At 36.4% G+C, this 21,950-nt stretch overlaps 1 protein-coding gene across 1 annotated transcript; it reads left to right on the top strand.

Annotated features, from left to right (window-relative positions):
• The first annotated feature begins 3,952 nt into the window (after positions 1 to 3,952).
• Positions 3,953 to 9,464, top strand: LOC121900819 (phospholipase A2 inhibitor gamma subunit B-like). The gene is made up of 6 exons (XM_042417368.1): positions 3,953 to 3,990; positions 6,381 to 6,443; positions 7,372 to 7,467; positions 7,573 to 7,737; positions 7,880 to 7,999; positions 8,125 to 9,464. Exons 2-6 carry the CDS (start codon positions 6,392 to 6,394, stop codon positions 8,343 to 8,345), a joined length of 654 nt encoding a protein of 217 aa, XP_042273302.1. The 5' UTR covers positions 3,953 to 3,990; positions 6,381 to 6,391; the 3' UTR covers positions 8,346 to 9,464.
• Positions 9,465 to 21,950: the final 12,486 nt, after the last annotated feature.

Below are 21,950 nucleotides of genomic sequence, written 5' to 3'. Positions count from 1 at the left end.
GGGAGCACCCTGGACTGGTTCTCCTCCTACCTCGCAGATAGGAGTTTTTCTGTCTCACTTACTCCTTACTCATCCGAAACTGCTGCTCTTTCCTGTGGTGTGCTGCAAGGCTCCATTCCGGGTCCTATTCTCTTTGTCTTATATATGCTCCCCCTAGGTCAGGTTATCAGCAAATTTAGTGATGTTTCCTATCATTGATATGCCAACAATATTCAGCTCTATGTATCTTTTAAGCCTGATAACTCTGATAAACTGTCTGTGCTGCACAACTGTCTGACTGCTATTAAGTACTGGATGTCAAACAACTTCCTACAGCTTAATACTGACAAGACAGAGGTTCTCATTATTGCTTCTGACAGTATAGCTCCCAAGGTAGCTAAGAGTATTGGATCCCTTTCATCAGCTGTTAGGTCAAACTTAAGAAATCTTGGTGTCATATTTGACCAGGCTATGCATTTTGATCAGCATGTTAAATCATTGACCCGTACATGTTTTTTCCATCTACGAAATATCGCTAAACTCAAGTCCATCGTCTCACAACCGGAACTAGAAATGATCATCCATGTGTTCATATCATCCCGTTTGGACTATTGTAATTCCATTCCCATTTTCACTTGTCTCAGCAAAGCATCTGTGAACCGGCTACAAACGGTCCAAAATGCGGTTACAAGACTGCTAACCCTTTTTTTATTTTTATTTTTATTTATTTATTTATTTTTATTTTATTTAATTCTAACTTGTGGCACATGTTTTTACACTATGTATGTTTTTATGGTCTTATTTTCAACTCTTGTTCCTGTGAAACACTTTGTGAATTTCATTTCTGTGAAAGGTGCAATACTAAATAAACTTATATACACACTTTACTTTTCATACATGTATCTTCACACTCATTTACATATATTTACACTTACACACATACATACATTCTAACTCTTACATATATATTTTTTCATTCTCACATGTATAAGCATATACCATATAAGCATACCATTTGGTTTCGTATATGTATGTGAGAGGAAAAGTACATGTATATGCATGGTCATTCTGAATAACGTCCCCAACGGCCCCTCATACTTGACTGCTGAGATCCTCCAGTTGGCTGGAAAAGCTCTCAGCAACAGTAAAAAGACCTGTATCATCCCCCGTCACCTGTAGCTGGTACAGTGATAGGCCACTATGGCCACACTAGAACAACAAGCTCTTTATCACTGTGTTGATAACAGGGCTACCAAGATCCACATCGAAAAAGACCTTCCGTTAGTGACCTTCTCACAGGTGTATGTGGGAATAAAAGTCAGTAACTTCATGGTCACAACAAATTGGAAATGTTAAATGAAAGACAACATGTTAAATCAAATGTTAAATCAAAGACAACAAATATCCTATTTTCTCATGTTCTATTTTTAAGATCAGAACAAAATCAAAACAGCAAAAAACAGCTGTCATTTGTTTTCTGAATTTGGATTTGTAAACGAATAATAAAATAACAGTTCATTGTCGGTTTTCAGATTTTGGATTCTATATCAGATATGAAATGATCAAATGATATACGGAACAGAAAATATTTTGTTAGAACAGAAAACCTCATAACTATCAACTGTTAGATGGTTGACAGAAAAAGGTATTCACCGTGGTATAAGCATCCCCGCACCATTGAGATTTCATGTTTTGCCATGACAGAGGAAGTTGCTATAACTTTATTGTAAATGCTCCAGTCTGCACCAAACTTTATATGTTTGATAAGAGTCCCGGCGTGAACACGTCTACATGACAATATTCCATCAGTGATGCAAACTGACTGAATAGCGCCTCCTACCAAATTTCAGCGAAGCAGACCCAGCAGCAGGCAAAATAGTGGACAAAGGAAGTGATGTTTATCTCCTTCTTGCACTGTCTGAAAACAGCCCGGGGTCTGAAGACATCTACATGCCCATGACAGAAGCCCTTCAATTGCACTGCAGCCCGACGTGCACGGAGGCGCGAGGGCCCGTTCAACACTGCTTGCAGCTTTAATTCTAATTATAACTACTCTAATCATCTGTTAACTCCCCCTGCTCTTTCATCTGTTTTACTCCGTGGATGCCTCTTGTTTTTCACTTTGCATTGATAGTTTTGTCAGAGTGAGGGGTGGTTTAACTGTGCGCTCTCCCTCATGCCTCTGTGCACCTTTTTTCTGCCTCTATCTTGGTCGATGATCAAGGAGGCTTCGGTGGAAATTATAAAAAGGATTGACAGCATTTTGGGTGTAAATTCAGGAGGCTCATTTCTGCCTGCTTTCCAGCATTCACAACAACAAGCACATCAAAATACAAGATATTACAGGCAAAAGACGACAGAGGTAGCCCAATCAGAATGCCCAAACATAAATAATGGCAGTGTGTCATTATTGGTTATCAGACACTGATCATGTTTATTACCTGTTAAAATAGACTTTTTATATATTACTGAGGTCTTTTGCTAAAGCAGCAGTTATGAAAATGTTTAAACTGTGTTTTTGAGGCAGACGAGCATTATCTGGAAAACATCATGTTTCTTGACTTTACATGGATAAAAAATTAATACCAAACTATGTTTAATGTTCACTTAATGAGTTAGTGTATGTTTATGAGTCATGAGAAATCATACATTTTCTTTTAGGAGGAGGAGATGTTTACCAGTTAGCTCAGCTCTGTTAAATTAAACAACATTTTAACAGAGGTTTTCCTCCAACAGTAGGAAAACAGTTGAAGACTTCATATTATGATATTTAAACTACATTTAACCAATTAAAAATTGTTTACTGTAATATACATTTTGAATGCAGGACTTTTACTTTCATAAAGTTGTTTCACAACATGACACTTAAAGTCACAAACTTAACTGGCTTACAGAACATTTAGCACGATGCCAACAACATATTTATACAATGGGAAATCCCACAGGACAATGTCAAAGCTAGCAGAGTTGGAGTTACACTATTTAACTACAGTTTTTAGATGTGCACACAAAATGGTCTTTATGAACCAATAATAACTTTTAAGCTGTAACAGGAGCATTTCCAAACAAACAGAATGACAAGGGAACCTTGGATTAAGACACGATGAACACAAAATGCCACACATAACTACAGTATGTGTAGTGCTAAGTTACAAGAAAGATAGCTCACTGCTGTCAGTTTCTTCTGCAGTTGCTTCACTTCCAGTGGAGTTATCGAGCGGAAATACTGATAGCACCACTCTGCCATTGCAACTACATTGTGGTCAGAAGGGGTATTATCCAAGCCGGTCGTTCCTGGTCTGAAAAGTGAAGCTATGGATGTATAATAAGAGCTGGATACCGGACTAAAAATGATGCCCATTCAATCCTACAGGAATTGCTCTGCTGGCGCATACACCAAAAAAGTTTCTAGCTTCCAGGTTTGCTTCTGCATTGTGTGGCCCACTGCATATGTGCAGTAGTGTTTCCCTGCTGGCCCTGCCCGTGAGTTCTCGCTCGGCCCATAGACTTTACATTGTGATGACGTCACAGATTTTTAAATTGCTTTTCTCAGCTCAAGGAAAGTTTTACACATATAAAACCCCCATGGATCAAAAGTTCATAAAAGACAGACACAATTGTAGTTGTTTGCGGTTCAAAGTGTCCCATTTTACAGATATCTCCTTTACAATGGGGGTCTATAAGGGAAAATGCTTTTTGGGCTGCAGAGGGATTATTCGCTGCAATACCGTGAGTGGCCACTGGGAAGAATTGACTGCAAGGCTCAGTTGCGGAGCCCTATCCAGCTCTTATAATACATCCATGAGTGAAGCCAATACAGAAGTCTCTTAAACCTGCATTCTCTCTAATGGCCATCAGGGGGCAACTCCACTGGCTCCAAAAAGAAGTCCGATTGTGTGAAGTCTATGAGAAAATGACCCTACTTCTCACTTGACTTATTACCTCAGTAAACATTTTCCTAATGAGTTTATGATCTTAATCGCTAGTTTCAAGTCTTTCTCAGTTTTTCTGGTAAGTACATTTTGTGTTAATAATTTCAAGCCTGTTTTTCACTTGCGAAATTTAGCATTGGCATTAGCATCATCACAGTTAACTATAGACTCTAAATCCACAATGCTAACCAAGCTAGCAGCTAGCATTAGGGTCAGCTCCACCTTCCCATTTACTGCACTTCAGTGGAGTGTTATTTTATTGCAGGCAGAGAAACTATCTAATAATGAAAAGATTTGGATCTTTTGTTCATCAGGTTCGGCCCAAATCTTCAAGAGCTTCAAACGGCCAATTTATATTTTCTAACAGGAGTCCAACAATCTGGAATTTAAGTCTCAGTAATTTTGTAAACTCATCCCCTCATTGTTAACTTTTAGTACCTTCCTATATTTAACAATATTGTAGATTCTGGTTTGCACAGATAAGCGCATGAATGTTGATTTTATTTATATATTTTGCTCCTGATGAGATTTGATTATCTTCTAGGGGAGCTTTATTGGCTCTGCCTGCACATCTCTTGTGATAGTATAAATATCCCATTTTATATTCTGCCTTCTATTTAATAATTGTGCAAATAAACAAACTTAAACAGTGTGTATGTCAACATTTGAATAATGAAGTAAAAACGAACTTCACATTTCAGTCTGATGATCAGGTTACTCAGACATCTTAAATCACTGGGAATGTTCAGACAAACATATACAAACAAAGCACATCTTGTTGTCAGTGCTGTCAGCAGTTGACAGCCAGTAAACTTGACCCCAAGATGTTTCCATAGCAACGTAATATGAATAAATGTATATAGCTAATAATTACTAGCAATTATTGACTGATCACTTCATACTGATGCAGTGTCTGATCTTACTAGCAGTGTGTAAGATCACACTGGTAGGTTAACAGACAGCTTCTATGGCAACACTGATAAGGTCAAGAGTATAATTTCCTCTTTTCAGTATCTCACTTATATAGTTTTACATTAAAATCGTCCCACAGTCCAGACAGAAAAATCCAGATGAAAGAAAATCTGAGCTGATTAAAATGTTAAAATGTTCATTTGTATCGATTACTTTCCATTATTACTGTGTGCTCACAAGAAACAAACTTCCCATCAGCGAATGCTTTGCAGATGATTTACTTCAATGACAGTTCAGGAAGTAGTGAAGCGGTTGTGTAGGTTGTTGAAGATGGTTGATATCACATGACTTCCTGCTGCCACTTTAAACATTGTGGAACAATTGTGCATATGAACATCACTTATTACGCCTCTTCTTGGTACAATTTTTTCTTTTTTTCTTTTGTTTTTACATACACTCTCCAACTCTCACACAACAAACGCATGCAGGGGGGTGACCTGCATTTTTAGTGACACTTTTTACTCAGTAAGTTGTGTGTGACCAGAAACACTAATATTATGTTGTCAGTATCATGTAGAGAAGTGAAACTGTGCCCTCACGCTGTGAAAAAAACAGTGAAGAAGTTGATACGTCACTGGTGGAAGTATAAATGGAACAGTGTTAGAAGCGTTAGTGTCATTCTGACCAGAGAAGAAGAGACATTTCTTCTGGGACAATTTTCAGTTAACGATTATCTTGGATACATTTCACAACAAATTCAACCCATTTTTAAAAGTTTTCCTTTTTCTATTGATTAACTGGGTGTGTTGAATTTTCGACTGGGTGAGTTTTATTAAAATAATTCTGAAATTGTATTGATATGATGCTCAAGGCTAATGTTCATTTTGATGCCTTGAACGCATTGATGTTTTCATTATAATAATTTATGACAGTTATTTAATAATATTATAGTTGCATTTAATTCTATTCAACTTAACTTCTGATGTGAATCATGTTGTTTAGTTTCTGTACTGAGGTGTAGCCTTGGTGTTATCAGTATCAGATTTTCACCTCTGAATGTTGATGACATTTTATGATCCGATATTTATTTATGGAATTTTTTATGGAACTTTTTTGTCATAATAATTTTCTCTCATCATTATACAACTTACTGTGCTTACTTACAGTAGCTTAAAAATCGTGGACAATTTTGACATATTTTACCACTGAATAGCTCTGGAATATAAAATCTAACCTGCTGTTTTGTTGCATTTTTTGTACAGTGTCATTTATTTTTACCACTTTTTTCACTTTTTTTTTTCAAAATATTGTTCTTTTTAAAGAAATTAAACTGCTATGATTAACAATTATATTATAAATGATAATTTATATATGTATTCAGACATTACTGCAGGTGAAAAAGATGAGGAGTTGATGGCTTGTTTACAGCAAGAGAGTTCATTAATTTTGTTGCTTTTAAAGTGAAGGAATACAGTTCCTTTGCTATTTAATCATTTCCTGTAACTTCCTCTTTTTAAACACAGGCTCACTATATAAAATATTTCCTGTAATCTGCAGATTTACTCATCATGATGAAACTGATCCTGACTCTCACTCTCATCTGGACACTCTCCAGCACAGGTAACCTCACTCACTCTTAAAACAGCATTTCTGCAGGTACCTGTCATGTCAGGTAGTTCATAATTCTACTAATTTTTTACCCTGCTGTTTGTCTACCAGGTGTTAACCTTTGTTCATGTTTACCATCATCATCATCATTTATATTTTGTTTGTTATATCATCTGTATAGCAACCACAGAAATCTACAAAATAATATAAAACACTAAAAAGACTAATTTGCAACAGCAAATATGTGTAGAGAGAAACTTCATGCTGCAGAGATTTTGATTTTTATCAGCATAATGAAGAAACATCTTTTATGGCGCTATCAAGTTACAAAAAGTTCACTGTCAATATATATATATTTTTTCCCTACAATATTCACTCATGTCAACTAACACATGATTAATATTTTTATAGTAACATAATTATAGTTATGTTTAGGGACGCCAAGCACTTTAAGCACTGTTAAGATAAGGGAAGGATGATAGTCTTGGTTAAATAATAAAAACATCAACATAGACTTGAAGAACAGGACATGTTTACTTTTTCAATATTGAAACAAAACCACAATCTTTCCCAAAAAATAAGTTTTTCTTTGTTGGCCACAGAAATGTCCCAGTTAACATCATTTTACATAGTGCCGTTTCATTCTTTAAACATTTTTAGAAAGAGAGATAATGCAGACGTCACCATGGCAGAAAACTGTACATCTAAAGGCTGCAGCCATTTAATTTGATGACTGATTTCTGATATTTTAGTTAGTATTTTAGTTGTTGAGAACTATTTATTGTTTTTTTTTTTGTCTTAAATACCATTCTGTCATTGTTTGTTGTAATTTGGGGTTGTCTCTCATCAGATTAACTTTGCATACTGTATCTGTGTTTATATGACAAACAGGATTCATGTTGATTGTTCAACTCATACTTATTTATTTCATAAATTGCAGCTGAAGCTCTTGAGTGTTGGACTGGTCAAGGGACTGACATGAAGCAACAGACCTTACGTAACTCTACTGGCCTGTGTGCAACTGTTGCCTTTCAAGGTATCTGTAAAAAGTATTAAAAAAAACAGATTTTTCCTTAATGTCAGTCACTTATTCAGTTTTAAATTCTGCATTACACTGTTCGTTCTGTGTTTCACTTTACAGAAAAAAAGATTGGATATTTCTCACAGGACACCACCAGGTTGTGTTTGCCATCCTCCGTTATCAGTGAAGGAAAGCACACATATTCATTCAATGTTGGTTTTGAAAGTAAGGCTGCATCTGTTCATGTGTGCAACACAGATCGCTGCAACAGTCAAGTCATTCCTCGTAAGTAAAGAGAAAAGTTTCCCTTTTTAAAGACACAAAATCACATTCACATGTACTATCAGTCTAATGTTGGTCACAGTGACGAACAATAAGTCACTTTGTGTCTTGTACAGTTTCTGCCATGTCTCCTGTTCTGTTTCAGACCCTGGTATTCAGAAGAAAAACAACCTGCAGTGTTTCACCTGTAATTATCTTTTTTCTGCTGTGTGTAATGAGACAGTTCAGTGTGTGGGAACGGAGGACCGCTGCATTAGTTGGACTGGTGAGCCCTCATGATCATATTTTGCCTCAAAACACATTATTTCTGCCTTCAAAGTGGCCATTTCCTGCTGAATAAATAATAAGTAAATAAAAACTGTGGTCTAACAATGATTTTGTCATCCACAGGTGGATATGCATATAACAGGGACCAAACAGCTTATGCCTTTGGTTGTGCCTCTGCAAACCTCTGTGACATTGCTTCTCGCTTGGAGCTCCTGCCTCATTGGCCTTTTAAATCACTTAGTGAACCAAAATGTTGTGGAAGCAGCTTCTGTAACTCAGCCTCATCTGTCAAACTGAATGTGATCCCTTTGCTATTTGGACTCATTACTCTTATTGTCTCTTAGAACAAAGATAAAATAGCAAAGGACATGTATAGTGTGTGTGAATAAGCCAAATACTTCTATCATCTTCTCATTTACACAGTGTGTCTTTTACATTTTGAATGTTTTAGCTTGGTAAATAATTATTTTAACCATAACTGCAGCATCCCATTAAAAAAAGTTAGCTAATGATAATCCTGTCTGGTTCAGTAACAAATATGTCTATTTACATAATGATAACATTCTTACTAGAGTTATTTGAAGTAACCCAAAGCAGTAGTGTTGTTACTTTATATGTAAGTAACAAGTAAATAATTATTTAGAAGTAGAAGTAGTAGAAGAAGAAGTAGCCATCAAATATGTACTTGCAGTGCAGTGCTCCTCAGTCTACCAGCTCGTTTCTAGTTTTCCTGTGCTCACCTGACAGTTGATTTTGGCAAACCAACTACCTTTGATATCTCTTTGACAGTCATTTGCCTTTTTTTCCAGCCTCATTATGATCTTCTTCACTTGCATGGTCACCTCTTTACCCTTCACATTGACAACTCCACCTCAATCTAAATGAAAACTCTCAAAAATGTTCAACTGTCCAATTACATACTATCTGGACTGTATTTTTACTGTAGTTTTGGTGCATTCGACTGTGTATGTGTACAATTTCAAAGTATTTTGACTCGAATTCTGCCATATTTTGGATTTATGTAGAATACAGTTTTGTACAAATTCCCTGAATCCCAAACTCTTTTGCACAATTTTATTTCTTTTCTTGAAACAAGGCACAAAATACTGAGAAAAACTAAAGATGCAATACTGGCAAAAGACAAATAAAGAACCCACAAATAGAAGATTTGTGTTCTTAATCGTAATCTTTTTCTTTGGTTTAAACTGTGGGCTCAGCTGGAAAAAGTTGATGACACATATAATATTTGGCTCAAAATCTGATGATTGGTTGTGTGCTTACATTGCCCGGCCACTGTCAATCAAATGTACAAGATAAGTTTTTGACTGTAAATTCTTTTTAATTATTAATATCTATGTTTGTCTGAACTTTGATGCTTATTAAGTCATAATTATTCATTGTTAGAGTTGTATTTAAAGAGTAGCTTCATACCGGGCTGAAAGTGTTTCTGCTTGTCTAGATAAAAGTTTCCAGTCTGCAGTGGTGGAGTAAACAAAGCTTTCTGAGACACTGAATCAATGTGAAGCAATTGTGTTGAAAATGGTTCACTGTTTGGATGCACTGATGCAGTCATGATGGCGACATCTGCTGGACAATTTTTGGCATTTCATTTGTATGAATGGATTAAATCTGAGAAGATGAAGCTCCTAATTCAAATGGTCTAACTACTTTCATTATCGTTATTTTGTTCAATAAAGTCTACATTATAAAATGTGAATACTGTGGCAGACTGAAGCCACAGATATACTTAAGAGTGGACGTGTACATGGACAGCTATGGACGCCACGGTTGCATTTTAGTTCGGTTTATACCACTTCCTGGAGTCCACTTGGAGGATGCGTTCCACAAATTCTTTTTAATTATTAATATCTATGTTTGTCTGAACTTTGATGCTTATTAAGTCATAATTATTCATTGTTAGAGTTGTATTTAAAGAGTAGCTTCATACCGGGCTGAAAGTGTTTCTGCTTGTCTAGATAAAAGTTTCCAGTCTGCAGTGGTGGAGTAAACAAAGCTTTCTGAGACACTGAATCAATGTGAAGCAATTGTGTTGAAAATGGTTCACTGTTTGGAAGAATTTGTTATAGTCAAAATGGCAACATCTGCTGGACAATTGTTGACATTACACGTGTATGGATTAAATCTGAGACCGTGATGAAACAGTAGTCTAACTGCTTTCATTGTTATTTTGTTGAATAAAGTTTATATTATAAAACTTTTAAACAGTCCACAGTTCTGCTTTTAAATACTGTGGCAGACTGAGAAGCACATCTCATATTCAAAACCAGCACGACCTCTGTGTGACATAACAAGACACAGTTTAGAGAGGTCTTGTGATTGATGATCGAAACATTTTGCAGCCTTTGCCTTGAAAGGTTGATACTGTGTCAAGTAGTCTGCTTTTAGTGTAACATCACTAGTCTGCTGCACCTCTGACCACCTAGCAGCACTGATGGGTGTAGTCAGAAATGTGCTTTATTGTAACCACGTCAGTGATGTCACGGTGTACTGACACACCCTGAAGTGCATGTCTTCATCACTGCTGCAAGGTGAGAAGATTTGAGGGGATAAATTGATATTGAAAATTTGAAATGAGCCTTTCAAGAACTTTAAATGTGTCACATTTAGAAAAGAAATACGTTGTGTTATGTGTCTTCACGTGTGCTCATCCCACCAGTCACAGTGACACAAATACTATGATAATTATTAAGGAAACTTCTTTTAGTCCTGTTTACACTAATAAAGCCCATTTGTTGCTATAAATGGCCTGCAGTTGTATTCATAAACTGCTCCCTGTCAAGGGAGAAGCAGGAGAATGAATAATGTCTCTTTAATAAAGATTCAGGCATGGTGCAGCAAAACAAAGGATCCAACCAGACTGAACTGAAACACAGGACTGAAATACTAACTGAACTAATGGGGAGATGAGGTGCAAGTGGGGAGAAGGGCGGAGAAACTCAAGTGAGGGGAATGAGGAGATGAAACAAGAGAACAGGAAAGAAGCTGATAGGCTGTGGAGAACACTGGGAAAAGGGCAGGGCTAACGAGAATGATGCAGGGCAGGTGTGGAGGAAAAAGCAGAACAGACACAAGAAAAACCCAGAACAGCAGAAAACCAAGAAACCAGAAAATTCATTATTTACAACTTCATGATGATGCAGTTCTGTTCACATGGCACACAGAGGCTGTAAACGCAAATTAATGTGTTGAGGATGAGTTACAGAGAGTCCAGCCATTGAACAAACATCTGTCAGTCTCTGGATAAGAACATCTGATAAATATAAGAAATACAGAAGAACTGGAATGAACTGCCTGGTGTATAAATTGCTGCATCTATGACGTTTAACTGGGTGTGTCAAACTCCTTAGTCACATTTCATAATAGTGATAGTAATAGTAATAGTGATTCATAGTGTGAAAGCAAACTTCAGTATCAACTTTAAGGGCCTACTGCCACTCAGTCCAGTTCAACAAACAGGGAAAAAGTCTGAGGGCACCTGGTGGACTGGTGGAGGGACACAGAGCCAGACTGGGACAGAACCATGACACTCTCCTGAAAATAAGAAACATCATCCTGCAACACGCATCACAAAACACCACAGAGTTCAATAAAAGCAGAGATAAATCAGGAACTGTTTAATTCATATATACATATACAGTAAATTAGAATATGTGTACTATTTAATGATGGTCTCTAGATTTGAAGGTGAAAGATTTTCCTTTTACAATATATGCGTTGTACTCTGGTCCTGGCTTGTTGGAATTTATGGGGGCTGGGTATACGGTTGTATGCATGACACAATGATAAAAATTTAATTCATTCATTCATTCATATATATCAGAAAAGCTTTATTAGGGTGGTATTTACCAATTAAAACAGCCTCTTCCAACCAGCCACAGGAGGAAAATGGACAGTTTGCACTGAGGTTTCTGTAATATAGTTTATATTATATTTATAGACTTTTTCATGTCTGCACTAGTTTCTTTGATATCTTGTGCAATACCTTATTTATATTACATTTATAATTCATTTTAGCAGATTGATTTTATTTTCTGGCCCCTTTTCGTAGCCCTTCTCTTTACAGTGTTTTGAATGTTTGAGAAACAGGAAATATGGGGATATTTCCTGTTCCTGTTCCTCTCCCTTCTCCCACTTTTGACCCTTAAATAAAAGCAAAAAGGAAAAAAGTAATGTAAGTAAGTGTAAGTAATTTAACATGGAATAATATGCAGAACAATCTAAAGCTTACCCCATTTTCATCGTTTGGACATTTAAAATTTTTAATTTCATCCTATTTCATTTCCGCTGTTCTTGTTTTAGTTGATTCATTTAATCTGTCTGCCTGTTTCAGCAGGTTGTTTCCAGAAGGTTTCAACATTTTGATAAACCCAGTCCCCCCCGTCCCATGTCACCCCGGTGAATAAGCGGGTCGAGGTTGAGCTGCTACACCCTCCCAAACTCACCAAAAGCCGCCGCCATTACTGTCCGGCCACTTCCGTGTTTACATGAGTTGGAGGTGGGAGCTGTGTGCAGGTTATCCTGACTAACCTTGCAGCTCAGAGAAAAGATTTTTTTCACATTCCAATTCAAATGTCTGAATATTCTTAAGAATTACAAGTTGATTGCACTTTGAAAGGGTGTACTTGCATTATGATGCTATTACATTATCATTACATATCAGTGGTATAAAACGCAGTTATCGCAGTTATTTCTGGGACAATATATCGTCCAACATAAGTACTTACATACATACATACATATGTGGAAAGCATTCTCCAAGTGGACTCCAGGAAGTGGTATAAACCGAACTAAAATGCAACCATGGTGTCCACAGCTGTCCATGTACACGTCTACTTGCAAGTATATTTCTGGCTTCAGTCTGCCGCATTATTTACATTTTATAACGTAGACTTTATTGAACAAAATAACGATAATGAAAGTAGTTAGACCATTTGAATTAGGACCAGTTTCATCTTCTCAGATTTAATCCATCCATGACTAAATATGAAACCATCAAAGTTTAGACAAACACAAATATTATTTATTAAGAGTTTGAAGTGAAAAACCTATCTTGTCCATTTGATTGACAGTGGCCTGGCTATGTAAGCACACAACCAATCAGATTTTGTGCCAAGTATTGTATGTGTCATCACCTTTTTCCAAGTCCAAGAGTCCACAGTTTAAAAAAGGATTGAGAAAATATTTATTGGTATTGCATCTTTAGTTTTTCATAGTATTGATCTTGTTTCAAAAAAACAAAAAAATGAAATAAAAGTGTGCAAAAGAGTCAATGTAGTTAATATAAATCTGAAATTTGGCAGAATTCCAGACAAAGTACTTGCTGCGAATATACAGTCAAAATACACCAAACATATAGTTACAATACAGTCCAGACAGTGCTTATTTGGACAGTTACACATTTTTTAGAGTTGCCATTTAGATTGAGGTGGAGTTGTCTGTCAATATGAGGTGTAAACAAAAACAACAGTCGGGTACACTTTAAAAAAGCAGGTGCACCCAGAAAAACTAGAAAATGGCAAACGAGCTGGTGGACTGATGGGAACAGGTTTTGTGGATGAGCAGAAAATCAGTTGCATGGTGAAGAAAAAGCCCTTTATGATTGCACAAGTCACAAGTCAAGATGCTTATGCTAGGTATAAATGTTTCCTTGTCAATGATCAGCAAGAGACTTCATGACCATAACCTCAGAGGATTCACCACAATGTGCAAACCCACTAGTCAGACTCAAAAACAGGAAGGCAGGTTGCAGTTGGCAAAAAAAAGCTGTAGAGTTCTGGAACAAAGTTTTATGGACTGATGAAACAAAAGTCAACCTCTATCAAAATGATGGAAAGAGGAAAGTGTAGAGAAAAAAAGGAACAGCTCATGACCCGAATTTTGCCGCGTCATCTGTCAAACATGATGATGACTCTGTTATCGTTTGTATATTATTGGTGTTTCATGATTAAGACATATTATTGTGAAATTGTCACATTTTCAGTGCTGACCTTTACACGAGTAAGTTTCACATGACCAGGAGACTGATCTTGTTTATCCTATAATAAGGTGACCTTAACCCGGTGTTGAGGGGCGGTGTTGAGCTGTGAGTGACTCTCAGTGCTCAAATAATGAAAAAAGGAAGAGGTCTGACAGAAAAAACACATCACTGGCGGAGGTAGCAGCTGTACAGAGCCGGGAATAATTTCACAACAAAGTCAACAATATTTTGTAAGAAAAAAACAAAACAATTGTACATTTTATTTTTCCTGTTTATCATAACAGAAAAATAAACTTGCACTGTTAACAATGCAAGTTTTTGTAGACAGGTGCCTAAGACCAAAGATTCTTCAAACTGAAAAGGAACCAGAAATCCTGCACACTCGTGTTCACTTGAACTCATTTTATTTAGTTAAAATGTAATAAAGTACAAGTGGCCAACAGTGTGCAGAATATTTTTTATTGCAATTACTCAGAAAATGAACTGATAGAACAGGACAGTTTTGGAATCTCTTGGAGAGTTTTATTAACAACGGATATACAGGCTGTGTAGTGAAAGCAGCACATTAGCACATTAGAGCAACACAATACAATACACAATCACTGTAGTTACATGCATAAAGCAGAGGAAGATTCTTGAAAGTTTAAAGGATATATCTGGCAATTTTCTATATTTTTCTTATTGTCAACAAATCTCATGTGCAGAGCAGAACCAACAATGATCTCCTCCTACTGTTATACTGATATATCTCATTCCTCTGTGCCGTAGACCTCTGTTGATATGACAAACTCATCAATGAGCCACTGACACACCATGGGCATGTGGTGTACACAGGCAAAAGTCAATCGTCGATGCAAAATGTTGCATTTCTTAAGGTTTATATATATATATATATATATATATATAAACCTCTATGTACCTTTTTTCTGCCTCTTTCCTGGTCAGTGATCAAGGAGGCTGCAGTGGAAATTATAAATGGTAGGGATGTTTGAGTACAAATATGACAATGTATTTATACAAATGTTTGTTTATTTACAAATTATATTATAGGGATATTTATTTATGACTGTTGATGCATATTTTGCAAAGAATGATTTCCTTGTTTCCTGAACAATAAGTCTTTAGAGGTTTGATTAATTAGCACAGTTTTTGATATGTAAACCATAAATGTAACAAAGCAAATACATTTTTCATTTAAATAATGTTTTGTCATTTTAAGATTAAATGCAGGTCTCTTCCTGTCATCACACACTGACAGTTTTGGAATCCTGTGGAGAGTTTTTTTTATTAAAACCAGCAAGCAAACAAAAGTACAAATAAATCATGGTTCCTGCTACCTCTTTTGCTCTGATAAAAAAACAAACAAACAAACAAACAAAAACATAGGCCATAACAATCAGCATGAATCCTGTTTGTCATATTAACACAGATACAATATGCAAAGTTCATCTGATGAGAGTCAAATGTAAATCCAATGAATTATTTATCAATAAATATATTAAGGTGATAATTCATGGTGATGCCTGCATTATCTCTCTTTCTAATAATGTTGTTTAAAGAATAGAACAGCACCATTTAAAAGGATTTTACATTACATTATTTCTTACTTATTGTGGCCAATAAAGTAAGGCTTATGTTTAGTGAGTTCTGTCTGCATGTTTGAGTCATTTAGTGATATGAAGCATTAGATTTATTACTCAATTTGATGGGTAACAATAGTTTTAAATTCTAGTTTTTAGATGTAATTTCCATTTTTATAACCTCAACTCTGAGTAAGTGTATTTTGAGTTTGTATTCTGTTTTGGAGAACATTTTGAGATACATGTATTTCCCATGTCCTCCCCTCAACTCAAATTACATTCTTACATTGCCATGTTAAATTAGACACTCTGATACCTGTAATGGCTTATTGAAACTGTAACAGTAACTTTTTGTAACTTGATAACTTGATTCTTGATGGAACTTTAGTGTTTGTCATTTCCTGCAAAATAATGAAAAAATAGTGATGACTCATCCTGCACTCAGGGGCGTATACTAATTTTGTTTGTTTTCTCACATTTTCATGTTCCTCTCCCATGACTATAAATTCTTCTAGTTACCGACTGGCGTACAGAACCTACGAGCTAGCTGACAGTTATGGGTCCTTTCTTTGATTTGCAGAACAATGTGGTTGAAGTCTAATTCATTCATCTCTCCCTTGTCCTCCTCCTGATCTAACAACATGTGAGGGAGGTGTGTGTGGAGCCAACAGTCCTCTGCAGATCTGTTTCTCTCTAAAGTTCCCAGCCCGCCTACTTTTTAGCAGTCCAATCAAACGCAAAGGATTTGATCTAAATCCCTCTTGTAACTGTACACCGCTCAAATATTCAGTTTCACTGGAAAATCACAGCACCTGTGCTGGACAGCGTCCAGATGAGCGTGAGAGACAGGATCAGCTTCATCATGATGAGTAAATGTGCGGATTACAGTGGAAATACTTTATATAGTGAACCTGTGTTAATAATAATAATAATAATAAGCTTCATTTATAGAGCACCTTGCATGACATAAAATTTAGCTCAAAGTGCTTTAGAAAAGAAAAATCACACACACACACACACATATATATATATATATATATATATATATATATATATATATATATATATATATATATATATATATATATATATATACAGTACAGACCAAAAGTTTGGACACACCTTCTCATTCAATGAGTTTCCTTTCTTTTCATGACTATTGACATTGTAGATTCACACTGAAGGCATCAAAACTATGAATTAACACATGTGGAAATATGTACTTAACAAAAAAGTGTAAAACAACTGAAAATACGCCTTATATTCTAGTTTCTTCAAAGTAGCCACCTTTTGCTCTGATTACTGCTTTGCACACACTCTGCATTCTCTTGATGAGCTTCAAGAGGTAGTCACCTGAAATGGTTTTCACTTCACAGGTGTGCCCTGTCAGGTTTAATAAGTGGGATTTCTTGCCTTATAAATGGGGTTGGGACCATCAGTTGTGTTGTGCAGAAGTCAGGTGGATACACAGCTGATAGTCCTACTGAATAGACTGTTAGAATTTGTATTATGGCAAGAAAAAAGCAGCTAAGTAAAGAAAAACGAGTGGCCATCATTACTTTAAGAACTGAAGGTCAGTCAGTCCGAAAAATTGGGAAAACTTTGAAAGTGTCTCCAAGTGCAGTCGCAAAAACCATCAAGCGCTACAAAGAAACTGGCTCACATGAGGACCGCCCCAGGAAAGGAAGACCAAGAGTCACCTCTGCTGCGGAGGATAAGTTCATCCGAGTCACCAGCCTCAGACATCGCAGGTTAACAGCAGCTCAGATTAGAGACCAGGTCAATGCCACACAGAGTTCTAGCAGCAGACACATCTCTAGAACAACTGTTAAGAGGAGACTGTGTGAATCAGGCCTTCATGGTAGTAATAGCTGCTAGGAAACCACTGCTAAGGACAGGCAACAAGCAGAAGAGACTTGTTTGGGCTAAAGAACACAAGGAATGGACATTAAACCAGTGGAAATCTGTGCTTTGGTCTGATGAGTCCAAATTTGAGATCTTTGGTTCCAACCACCGTGTCTTTGTGCAACGCAGAAAAGGTGAACGGATGGACTCTACATGCCTGGTTCCCACCGTGAAGCATGGAGGAGGAGGTGTGATGGTGTGGGGGTGCTTTGCTGGTGACACTGTTGGGGATTTATTCCAAATTGAAGGCATACTGAACCAGCATGGCTACCACAGCATCTTGCAGCGGCATGCTATTCCATCCAGTTTGCGTTTAGTTGGACCATCATTTATTTTTCAACAGGACAATGACCCCAAACACACCTCCAGGCTGTGTAAGGGCTATTTGACCAAGAAGGAGAGTGATGGGGTGCTGCGCCAGATGACCTGGCCTCCACAGTCACCGGACCTGAACCCAATCGAGATGGTTTGGGGTGAGCTGGACCGCAGAGTGAAGGCAAAAGGGCCAACAAGTGCTAAGCATCTCTGGGAACTCCTTCAAGACTGTTGGAAGACCATTTCAGGTGACTACCTCTTGAAGCTCATCAAGAGAATGCCAAGAGTGTGCGAAGCAGTAATCAAAGCAAAAGGTGGCTACTTTGAAGAAACTAGAATATAAGACATATTTTCAGTTGTTTCACACTTTTTTGTTAAGTATATAATTCCACATGTGTTAATTCATAGTTTTGATGCCTTCAGTGTGAATCTACAATTTTCATAGTCATGAAAATAAAGAAAACTCTTTGAATGAGAAGGTGTGTCCAAACTTTTGGTCTGTACTGTGTATATATATATATATATATATATATATACACACATACATATATATGCATACTTGCATACATCAATTAAGACATAGTAAAAGACAATAAAATCCTGGAGAAGGGATAAAATCATAGAGGTAAAACATAATCAATTAAAGGCAAGGTCATAGAAGTAGGTTTTGAGCTGCTTCTTAAAACTGTCTTAAAACTGCTTGTCTAATATGAGGAGGGAGCATGTTCCAAATCCTTGGTGCATAACAACTGAAGGCAGCATCGCCATACCTCTTGCTGTTAGTCAGTGGCATTCTCTGCAGACAGGCACTGTGCGATCTGAGGGAGCGATTTGGAACATACTCCGACAGACAATTTGGTAGGAAGGTGCTAGCCCATTCAGAGCTTTAAAAACAAGTAAAATAATTTTAAAATCTATCCTCGATGTTGCTGGGAGCCAGTGCAAAGATGCTAACACAGGAGTAATGTGACCTTTTTTACTGGTGTTTGTTAGAATTCTTGCTGCTGAGTTTTGGATGAGTTGCAGCTGATCAATAGTTTTTTTTTTTTGGAACACCGGTATAGAGTGCTTTGCAATAATCTAACCGTGAGAGTACAAAGGCATGAGTTAGTTTTTCAGCATCCTCTAGGGAGAGGTAGGGTCTGACTCTTGTGATGTTTTAGTAACGTTGCTGATATGATTGTCAAAGATGAGGTCAGGATCAAGAGTGAAAAAGAGGAAGCTATTGGACACACTTTAATACCAAAGGAACTGTATTCCTTCACTTTCAAAGCAGCAAAATTATTGAACTTTCTTGCTTTAATCAGCTACACAGTTCAACAAGTCATCAACTCCTCGTCTTTTTCACCTGCAGTAATGTCATCATTTGTAATATAATTGTTAATTATATTACTGTAATTTCTTTTAAAAAAAACATATTTTGAAAAATTGGAAAATGAGAAATGGTGAAATAAATGACACTGTACAAAAAAAATCAACAACAACAAAACAGCAGGTTACATTTTGTAATCTAGAGCTATTCAGTGGTAAAATATGTCCAAATTGCTGTGAGTTGCTGTTACTGTAAGTTAGCACAGTAAAATTATTATGACAAAATATTTTTAAAAAGTTCAGGTCCATAAAACATGTAAAAAAAATATTGGATCATAAAATGTTGTCAACATTCAGAAGTGAAAGTCTGATACTGATAACAGCTACACCTCAGTACAGAAATGAAACAACATGATACAGATCAGAAGTTAAGTTGAATAGAATCTAATGCAAAAATAACGTTATTAAATAACTATCATAAATGATTATAATGAAACATTGAGGCCTTCAAGGCATCAAAATGAACATCAGCATTGAGCAGCATATCAATAAAATTTCTGAATTATCTTAATAAAATTCAACCAGACAAAATTCAACACACCCAGTTCGTCAACAGAAAAAAGAACATTTATAAAAATGAGTTGAATTTGTTGTTAAATGACTCCAAGATATTCACACCTCTAAACTGAAAATTGTCCCAGAGGAAATGTCTGTTCTTCCTCTCTAGTCAGAATGAAAGTAACACTACCTTTCATACAGGAAATGCAGCTCAAAGAGCTTTACAAAAAAGAAATGACATGCACTAAGTGCTTCTCAGGAAAGTCATAGCTAGTTAAAGGCTAAAGTAAAGAGATAAGTTTTTAACTTTCTTTTAAAAATATTTAGCAAGCTGGCTTCCCTGATATCTATCGGTAGTGTTGTTCCATAGTTTTGGGGTGTAATTGACAAAGGCTGAAACCCCGATTTTCTTTCAGCTGTTGCTGGAATCTCCAATAAACCAGCAGCAGATGATCACAGTGTTCTTGAAGGCAAATAGTTAACAAGGGAGTTAGAAATGTAGCTTGGTCCTAGCCCAGTAAGGGTTTTGTATGTTTTAACTTCAGAACCAAATCAAAACAACGAAAAAGAGCCATTTTGAGTTTTTTTTCTCATTTTGGATTCTAAATCGGATATGAAATGATTGAATGATACACTGATATTTTGTCATTACCAATTTGTTGTGACCATGAAGTTATTGACTATTTTATCACAGGATATGCTGCAGCATGAAGAGATGTTCTTTTGTTTCTCTTTCACACAGGAACATACTGTTCAGACACACAAACATGATTTCTATGACTGTCTACTGAGGTCATAAACTTGATGTCCTTAATGGTAGCTACATTCCTGAAAGCCATGCAACTAAAAAATACAGAAGCAGTGTAGTCAAAAGTCTATAAAACAGAAACTATTTTACTCCATGAGAAACGAGAGTGGTTGACCTTCTTCTCTTGCTGTTCTGCGATTGTAAATCACATCCCATCCACAGGCGTGCAGATCCCCAGCCTGTATGAGGGTCTAAAGTTCATTCTGGCCATCTCACATACAAACATTTTCCTTTGACATTATATATATATATATATATATATATATATATTTCTACTCCCATATACGTATACATATATATAAATACATATACAAATATGGAAAGTTACAGTCTCACAGACTGAATGAGCTGACACAGAAACATGCAAACTGTGGTTGTAATGTGACAGCTGAGTGACAGATAAAAAGAACTATATGTGAAGAGAACCAGAAATCTTTCAAAGTTAAGTGAATGCATGTTGATCATTTTGAAGTTTTGATCACTGTGTCAGTGCATTTGCAGCTTTAGAACACAACGGAAAACAATAAGGGCCGTTGGCGGGATTATAGAAATACTGAAGTCATGAACTTGGTGTCCTCAATGGTAGCTACGTGCTTGAAAGCCATGCATCTGAACAATAGAGAAGTAGTGTAGTCAAAAGTCTGTAAAACAGAAACTAATCTACACTATGAGAAACAAGAGTGGTTGATCTTCTTCTCTTGCTGTTCTGCGATTGTAAACCACATCCCAACCACAGGTCTGCAGGTTCCCAGCCTGTATGAGAGTCTAAAGTTCATTCTGGCCATCTCACATACATACATTCTCCTTTGACATACATATATTTCTACGCCCATATGTGTGTGTGTGTGTGTGTATATATATATATATATATATATATATATATATATATATATATATATATATGTGTGTGTGTGTGTGTGTGTGTGTGTGTGTGTGTAAGTGTAAAAATATATATATTTGTAAGTTAGCATGAAAATATATGTATGTGTTGAAATATATATACACACACATATATACACACACACACACATACATGTATTATGTATTCTAACATACATTCATTCTAACTTACACATATATATATTTTCATTCTCACATGTATAAAGACATACCATATTCTCACATACATATACATCTTACATTTAACATCAATTTACTCACATACATATATTGTCACATTCACATATGCATATACTTGACACTCACATGCATGTATTTTGGATTTTATTTTATGTATTTTGTGACATCAAGGCAGACTTCGATACAGCATTTCAGGAGAGCAAATCTCTCATTTAGTATCACTTGGAATGAACTGGCAAAGCATTGCAACATGTTTAGGGGTAAGCTGTCGGACTCTCTACAGGCACAGACAGCAGCTAGGCATTCAGCCACTGACAAATGCAACATTATCAAATGACAACCTGAACAGAGTTGTTGGTGAAATTCTTCAGTCTACCACAAATGCAGGTGAATG

This window comes from Thunnus maccoyii, chromosome 7, assembly GCF_910596095.1.
Source record: "Thunnus maccoyii chromosome 7, fThuMac1.1, whole genome shotgun sequence".
Lineage (NCBI taxonomy): Eukaryota > Metazoa > Chordata > Actinopteri > Scombriformes > Scombridae > Thunnus > Thunnus maccoyii.
This window is presented reverse-complemented; position numbering and strand designations above follow the sequence as displayed.